Source organism: Branchiostoma lanceolatum, chromosome 2, assembly GCF_035083965.1.
Source record: "Branchiostoma lanceolatum isolate klBraLanc5 chromosome 2, klBraLanc5.hap2, whole genome shotgun sequence".
NCBI lineage: Eukaryota > Metazoa > Chordata > Leptocardii > Amphioxiformes > Branchiostomatidae > Branchiostoma > Branchiostoma lanceolatum.
The window spans coordinates 1-8,889 of record NC_089723.1 but is presented as its reverse complement, the minus strand read 5'-3'; the positions used below and the strand labels follow the sequence as shown (position 1 = coordinate 8,889).

General features: G+C 44.9%; 1 protein-coding gene across 1 annotated transcript; it reads left to right on the top strand.

Annotated features, from left to right (window-relative positions):
- Window positions 1-1,894: 1,894 nt before the first annotated feature.
- LOC136427098 (uncharacterized) lies at window positions 1,895-6,291 on the top strand. Its single transcript, XM_066415813.1, has 9 exons — window positions 1,895-2,508; window positions 2,857-2,960; window positions 3,360-3,427; window positions 4,023-4,138; window positions 4,288-4,397; window positions 4,605-4,721; window positions 5,081-5,173; window positions 5,410-5,510; window positions 5,890-6,291. Exons 1-9 carry the CDS (start codon window positions 1,895-1,897, stop codon window positions 6,052-6,054), a joined length of 1,488 nt encoding a protein of 495 aa, XP_066271910.1. The 3' UTR covers window positions 6,055-6,291.
- Window positions 6,292-8,889: the final 2,598 nt, after the last annotated feature.

Here is an 8,889-nt window from a genome sequence, read left to right as displayed (position 1 = left end):
TTATCGAGATTTTCCTTCGTCGATCTTCCCATCAAGAATTGTTCTTCTTTACAATCGTAATCTATAGGCTTGGCTGAGTTAGAAAATGGATACTTTTTGCCCCGAGACAGCCTCAAATGTGATACAATGAAACTCGCTTTTCAAACTTTCAAAATTCCCGTCAACCGAAATATGCAAATGACTTCCTGTTTACGGTTCGGAGGTCGTGACCTTTGACCAATCTAACACGTCTGTCTGTTTACATTCCACCCCGTGAAGAAAGATGAATATAGCTCAATCATTGTGCAAAATCACTTACCTCAACGCTCCTTTCAGCACAGTACCTACCACCCTACACAACAGCGTTGCTCCTCTGTTAGTGTTTCTAACACGGCCTTGGATTTCCAGTAACGTAACTACAGTTATACGTACCTGTCAGCGAGTTTATGCAACAAAATATTGCGTGTTTAGGTCAGAGAATATTGTCCACTACAGCACATTATGGGAAAAATGTGCTGCTGTTGACTACAACAAAAGCTTTCAAAAATACAAATGTAACTGTACAAGATAAAAACGAATAAAATGAGTCATGATGTTGATAGATATAGCTCTTTGTGTCAGAAGTGGTGGCCCTGAAAAGGGCCGGTGGATACAATTTCTCCAGGAAAACTTTCACACCCACTTGTGGCCGAGATAAGCTTTTCCCCGTGGGTTAGGGAATCTGCCGCGTACCAGCTTCAAAACACACTTTGGCATGATCTCACGGACCGTCCCACCGCCAGCGATGACCAGTCGTCTTGCGGCGGGTTCCAGGGCGATGTCTTCTGCCAGCTTCTGATCTTTTCTCCTCAAGTAACGGTCATCGTACCAGGGGCTGGGCATCATGTTGGCCATAGTTGCCCAGAAAGTTTTGTACTTTACCTTTCTCAAGGCCGCGTTTTCCTCACAAGCAGGCTGCTGACCCAACCACAAAGGCTCAGGGGTTGTCACACACGGTTTACAAAGACATCGTGGACACTCAGCAACCCCGTCTGCCTGGGGGATCAGGGCAGCAAGACCTGCCTGATCGGCGGGTGGGGGTGGGGGAAGTGGGTCGTCCTGGGGGTCGGCTTGTGGTTCGGGTGGGTTCTGGGGTGGGTTGGCGCCGGGAGGTGCTTCTTGGGGATGCTCGGAGTGCGGCACACTGCTGACTTCGACCACATCACCGTCTCCAAAGCCAAAATGATCGATAAAACCTCGCATGTACTCTTCACCGTCGGGAGTTACACAAAACGTGATGTGCTTTCTGCCCGCCATTCTCTGACACTGTACCAGGAAATTTTGGCGGGAACAGGAAGTCAGCCTGACCTCTTTGGAGCGAGGTGTGACACTCCCCACCAGGATCGTCTCATGAACAATACTTTCCTATCTCAGAGGTCAAGCTGATACACGCTTTTCAAGATGTTCTACAGGAATAGTGACGCTATTCTTCACAAGCGCGCGTGCCCCTTTGATTGTCAACAATATATGAAACACTATACCGATTAATCATTTTCAGTTATGATTTTTTTAACAAAAAAATATGTTCCCATCATACCCGAAAAGCGCCGCATTCCCGCCTAAATGCTTCTTCCAGCAGATGAAGGTGTTATACTTGTCACTCCAACAATATGCAAAGCACCGAGGTCAAAAATCTTTCTAAGCTCTTGCAAAGGGATAATGTCGCAACATTACACAAATATGAGTATTATTCAACTGCCTTTAATAAATACAACACAACAGCATTCATTGTATCGACTTCACATAAAAATAATTCTTCCCATGATCCCTCGACTACTTACTATAAAAAGGGAAAGGGCGCCAAATTTGGCCTCTACTCCACTCTCAACTTCACATCGCTCGGTCGATATTCACAAACGCGTTTTCTGTAGCAGTCATGGCTGAAGGTGGCCTACCCCCAAGGCCACCTCTCGCGACCATCAATGGCAACGATGTCAACGATCCGCTGTCGCGGAAGAAGACATTGAAGAATGGGAGAATTTCCCAAACGAAACGGTCCGTCAGAAAGACACTGGAGTGTCTGTTTCCTGCAGACACGAAGGAAGAGGGCGAGGCGCAGAGAGATAGGATGGAAGAGAAAATCAAGCAAGTAAAGACGCTGATGGGAGGCGTCGACGCAACGACTAACACGGACATGATTGACACCCTCATGGACTGCTACGTGTCAACGAGGGAACGTTTTTTATCGTCCGGCACCGCCCCCCTTTGCGATTTTCAACCCTGTCCCGTTGGGAGGGAAAGGCAAGGGCTCTTCGTAGTCGCCGAAGATTCACTGCGATACCTGCTGGCCACCGTCAGCCAGCACGACGAGCCAGTATCCAGCCCTGACCCAGAAAAACACGGAAAGCCACGGTGCCCCGAGGCGCTCACATTGAGGAAGGTCACGTACATTGGCCACGTCGCTGTCGTCAAGATACAGTGTCGACGAGGGTGCATCTACCGGTGGACGTCCTCACCCCACGTCGGGAAACCATTTCTTGTGAACTTGAGGTAAGTACGATATCCTCATCAATTTATGAAATTGACCCGGGAAAGGGGTGTTGCACGGTCGGAAGTATGGGCTAAAAAAAAAATGAGTTTGTTATTATCTCGTGGGTCGCCCTTTGCAAATAGCTACATCATTAGCTGTCTCAATAGGGATGCTTTCAAACAGGGTACATCTGAAGAGAAGCCCCTCACATTTTCAATGCAATACTGATAAAAAATACAATGGAAACAAAAGAAAGTAACGAAAAGTTTAAAAGTGTTGTCCTTCAAAAGCGACTTATATATTCTATAAGGCACCTGCTACCTGTTTACATTTTGATAGCTAAAGGATGTATATTTTTCCTGTCACAGGATAGCACATGGATACTTATCCAGCGGCATCTTGCCAAACCAGTATCAAAGGATATGTAAAGCCGCAGGAATCGGCAAGCTATCTGATGACAAGCTGAAGAAGTGTAAGGATATTATTTGCCTCTTGTTTGTCACCACACAGTATTTGTGTAGTTATTTTCATATCTGATAGATATCTACGACGTTGTACAGTAATGAAACATTAGCACTTCTTCTAATAGATGTGCAGAATTAGTCCAACATGCTCATAGATTTACATTTAGCACTACTAACTAGTACATAAAAAAGAGCTCTACTATTGAGGTTGAATTGCACAAAACTATAGAAAAAATTGATCTTGTAACTCTTTGAATAATCCTATGTTAGCTTTTCATCTACATGTACCTGTAAAGCGTTGTATTCCATGGTATTGATTATCATAGATAATTGCTGATCAAATCAAAAGCATCCATTGGAGAATATGAAACTGAAATTTTTGATGACCTCTACTCTCCCCTTTACAGCTATGATACTGTACAGTGAAGTCGTGGATGCCATGGTGACGGCGTCCATGGAAAAAGCTATGGATGAGGTAGGTCATTCTGCTTGCATTTTGTAAAAGACAACAAGTTTTTATTTTCCAATAGCTGGACAATAGGTGCGGTGTATAAATATAGTAAAGTAAAAGTAAAGCAATGACATCCTCAATTTAGGTGAAGCATGATGCTTTTCCAAGTACCTAGTGGTAGTGCGATGCAGTTTTGCTACAGCTCATGTTTTTGGCCAAGCACACTGGGCTGCCCCTAATCTGCTCGATAAGTGTGTTGGGTTCTTCTACGTGTAGAGGCTAATGCCTCAAGCTCCCTCATACATGGGGCCACCGTCTATGCATCACCATCCGAAATGACGAATGCAATCCCTTACAACATGCCCAGGCTGGAGTCGACCCAAGAATTCATGGAATAAATATACAATACATATATTTATAAAATTGTACCTATATATGTCCAACATATGCTAACAATGTAATAATCGCTGCTAACATGCTTTGGAACTTCTTGCATTGGTTTGTAGTTTGAATAGATCCCTATTGTAGGGGTGCTGATAGCAGAACACTCATTGCATATGTATAGATAGATACATAAAAAGTATGCCTGTAATTTACAACATAACTCTGACTCTTGTAGGAAATTGGAGATGGAGAGCAAGAAGAAGAGGAATCCAAGCTGAGCATTGTGACAGATGCCAGACATGCCCAGCGGAGGAATTCACATCGCTCCGACATAATGGCGTTGGGTCAGACGTAGGTCAACTGTAAAAGTATATTTTGACAAGACATATCACATTGAAGTAGATAGTAGTGGTTGACAGTGACAGTAACTATTTTGCTGCTCAAGTTCTGAAGATAGTTGCATTGTTCTTCATCTCTGAATTTCTTCCACATCTTCTCAGCAAACATCGTGTGCTGGGATACGCTCCGGTGACGAAAGCTGAAGAAGTGTCCAGCCAGAGGCACGAGATGAGGGGGACCAAGAAGCTGTATGATCGCTTTGATGAACTAGGTTTGTAGACAGTATTTGCTCTGATGAAAAAAAAACAATAATCACAGTACACCTTACATGGTAACAATCAATGCATAATAAAGCCCAGATTGCAGAAGAGACACCTCGTTTAGAATGTACTAGTATGCAATAACAGAATTTTCCTTTCCTTGATCCCAGTCATGATTTTAAATGCTATTGTCTCATAATAGTATTGTGTTGTGACAGGTGTCCAGATTGTGGACCATGCCCATGACAGGAGTAATGTGATCAACAAACTCATCCGGGACCGACAACCATATCCTGATGGCTCCAAAACAACGAACTCCAACGACACCTGGCATGGTAAGACAAAGAGCATGGCAAACATACAATTTCATGGCAAGGACTGTCAAACCAAGGAGGTTAAAATCTAAATTTGATTTGAACCTCCTTTGTCAAACCAATTTTGACTCATTGGTTTTGAGCTTTATTGTTTCACTTGAAAATACTAGTAAATTTTTCTACTTGAAACAGTGTTTGGCAGGGAAATGTTTCATTATAGGAGTACTATTAACAAAGTTGTGTTATTGTCCTGTTGTTAGAGCTATGGAAAATGGCAACATTTGTACTTTCATCAATAACATGACCACTGTATTACATCAATTAGCTTCTTGACATAAATGATAGATACAGTACATAAATTCCTTCTCCATCAACCCCAGCTACCAAGGGCATTGCACGAAAATTCAAGAAAGTCTCCCATGGTGCCAAGAGGACTGAGGGTGTCACCTGGCATGCCGAACTGGCTGATAAAGGTACGTATTTCTAATTACCAGTGTGTTGGAAAACTTATCTGTAGCTGCAACAATTTAGTAGAATGGCTCAATATGTGATCAAACACTATTCAAACATGCACCTGTTACCCCTGTGTGATCATGAATAGAACATAGATATTGGAGTGACAATTGAGTCTTTGGCAAATGCACATAAATTTGTAATTCATGTAATCCAAGGTACAGTACACTGTAAAATAATATTATCTTACCTATAGGTGCACCAGTGAAGACCCACTTTTATTGGTGCATGGCCAGGTGCGGCGGCAGTGAGCAGGTGCTACGAGAGTCACTACTGAACATAGTAGACCACTACCGGGTGGGTCCAACATGTGTTTCTGTGGGGAATCAACAACATGATATGAATTAGGACTCATGAAACCCATCTATGACTTGTAATTTGCAGAACAATTGCAGACAGAACATGGTCTATTGTATGTTCATGGGGACTTGCTGAGTATAACAAATTGCTTCGTCAGTTTACAGCAGCGTATACATAACAAAGCCTAGGTTCCTAGATTTGTGTTACAAAACAATGTGTATGAGGATAATACAAATCTACAGGTAAAGAAGGTTATGATGATGATGTTTGTCCATGGGGGGGAGGGGGGTTCAATGAGGACCATGGCTTCAGCAAGAGGGTGTAACCTGGTAAGGTAGGAACAACGGCTCAGTATATGTCATTTGTATGTCAACAGAACCAGCACCAAAACTGTCATGAGGGCTCCAGGTGCCGGCGTGACCAGAACTACCTGCCTACAAAGTTAATCCTGACAGACCAACGTGCAGTGGATCTGCTACGGACGTTCATCACTTCCCAGGATGTCTACAAACATGCATCTGACTATGTGCGGGTAATGTGACCAGTTATTTTCCTTGGGAGTAGACCAAGAGGATCATGGGAGGGGGGAGTCCATTTTTATAGGTGTAAAGTCATTTTTCAAATATCTTACTTTAATCACAAACAAATGAATAATAGGTTGTTAGTGTGAAACAATCATTATGCTTGATGCCTTCAAGTATCAATAATCAAGATCTTACTCTTGCCATCTTGGTACATGTATACTTATTTAAAAGGAAAGGAAACCTGACTTACCTTTCGCTGTTGTATGTCGTTGTATGTCTCTGGTACAGACACATCTTCACTTCATCAGGTTTGGACCAGGCTTTCATTCAAACAACCATCATGTTTTATTGCTACCAACAGACTTCCAGGAAGTGGCCTTTCATGGAAAATCTTAAACTTTTTTAGGGTTAGGGTAAGGGTAAGGGTTAGGGTTAGGGTTAGGGTTAGGGTAAGGGTAAGGGTTAGGGTTAGGGTTAGGGTTAGGGTTAGGGTTAGGGTTAGGGTTAGGGTTAGGGTTAGGGTTAGGGTTAGGGTTAGGGTTAGGGTTAGGGTTAGGGTTAGGGTTAGGGTTAGGGTTAGGGTTAGGGTTAGGGTTAGGGTTAGGGTTAGGGTTAGGGTTAGGGTTAGGGTTAGGGTTAGGGTTAGGGTTAGGGTTAGGGTTAGGGTTAGGGTTAGGGTTAGGGTTAGGGTTAGGGTTAGGGTTAGGGTTAGGGTTAGGGTTAGGGTTAGGGTTAGGGTTAGGGTTAGGGTTAGGGTTAGGGTTAGGGTTAGGGTTAGGGTTAGGGTTAGGGTTAGGGTTAGGGTTAGGGTTAGGGTTAGGGTTAGGGTTAGGGTTAGGGTTAGGGTTAGGGTTAGGGTTAGGGTTAGGGTTAGGGTTAGGGTTAGGGTTAGGGTTAGGGTTAGGGTTAGGGTTAGGGTTAGGGTTAGGGTTAGGGTTAGGGTTAGGGTTAGGGTTAGGGTTAGGGTTAGGGTTAGGGTTAGGGTTAGGGTTAGGGTTAGGGTTAGGGTTAGGGTTAGGGTTAGGGTTAGGGTTAGGGTTAGGGTTAGGGTTAGGGTTAGGGTTAGGGTTAGGGTTAGGGTTAGGGTTAGGGTTAGGGTTAGGGTTAGGGTTAGGGTTAGGGTTAGGGTTAGGGTTAGGGTTAGGGTTAGGGTTAGGGTTAGGGTTAGGGTTAGGGTTAGGGTTAGGGTTAGGGTTAGGGTTAGGGTTAGGGTTAGGGTTAGGGTTAGGGTTAGGGTTAGGGTTAGGGTTAGGGTTAGGGTTAGGGTTAGGGTTAGGGTTAGGGTTAGGGTTAGGGTTAGGGTTAGGGTTAGGGTTAGGGTTAGGGTTAGGGTTAGGGTTAGGGTTAGGGTTAGGGTTAGGGTTAGGGTTAGGGTTAGGGTTAGGGTTAGGGTTAGGGTTAGGGTTAGGGTTAGGGTTAGGGTTAGGGTTAGGGTTAGGGTTAGGGTTAGGGTTAGGGTTAGGGTTAGGGTTAGGGTTAGGGTTAGGGTTAGGGTTAGGGTTAGGGTTAGGGTTAGGGTTAGGGTTAGGGTTAGGGTTAGGGTTAGGGTTAGGGTTAGGGTTAGGGTTAGGGTTAGGGTTAGGGTTAGGGTTAGGGTTAGGGTTAGGGTTAGGGTTAGGGTTAGGGTTAGGGTTAGGGTTAGGGTTAGGGTTAGGGTTAGGGTTAGGGTTAGGGTTAGGGTTAGGGTTAGGGTTAGGGTTAGGGTTAGGGTTAGGGTTAGGGTTAGGGTTAGGGTTAGGGTTAGGGTTAGGGTTAGGGTTAGGGTTAGGGTTAGGGTTAGGGTTAGGGTTAGGGTTAGGGTTAGGGTTAGGGTTAGGGTTAGGGTTAGGGTTAGGGTTAGGGTTAGGGTTAGGGTTAGGGTTAGGGTTAGGGTTAGGGTTAGGGTTAGGGTTAGGGTTAGGGTTAGGGTTAGGGTTAGGGTTAGGGTTAGGGTTAGGGTTAGGGTTAGGGTTAGGGTTAGGGTTAGGGTTAGGGTTAGGGTTAGGGTTAGGGTTAGGGTTAGGGTTAGGGTTAGGGTTAGGGTTAGGGTTAGGGTTAGGGTTAGGGTTAGGGTTAGGGTTAGGGTTAGGGTTAGGGTTAGGGTTAGGGTTAGGGTTAGGGTTAGGGTTAGGGTTAGGGTTAGGGTTAGGGTTAGGGTTAGGGTTAGGGTTAGGGTTAGGGTTAGGGTTAGGGTTAGGGTTAGGGTTAGGGTTAGGGTTAGGGTTAGGGTTAGGGTTAGGGTTAGGGTTAGGGTTAGGGTTAGGGTTAGGGTTAGGGTTAGGGTTAGGGTTAGGGTTAGGGTTAGGGTTAGGGTTAGGGTTAGGGTTAGGGTTAGGGTTAGGGTTAGGGTTAGGGTTAGGGTTAGGGTTAGGGTTAGGGTTAGGGTTAGGGTTAGGGTTAGGGTTAGGGTTAGGGTTAGGGTTAGGGTTAGGGTTAGGGTTAGGGTTAGGGTTAGGGTTAGGGTTAGGGTTAGGGTTAGGGTTAGGGTTAGGGTTAGGGTTAGGGTTAGGGTTAGGGTTAGGGTTAGGGTTAGGGTTAGGGTTAGGGTTAGGGTTAGGGTTAGGGTTAGGGTTAGGGTTAGGGTTAGGGTTAGGGTTAGGGTTAGGGTTAGGGTTAGGGTTAGGGTTAGGGTTAGGGTTAGGGTTAGGGTTAGGGTTAGGGTTAGGGTTAGGGTTAGGGTTAGGGTTAGGGTTAGGGTTAGGGTTAGGGTTAGGGTTAGGGTTAGGGTTAGGGTTAGGGTTAGGGTTAGGGTTAGGGTTAGGGTTAGGGTTAGGGTTAGGGTTAGGGTTAGGGTTAGGGTTAGGGTTAGGGTTAGGGTTAGGGAGGGTTAGGTTTAGGGTTAGGGTTAGGTGGTTAGAACATCACTAGTATAG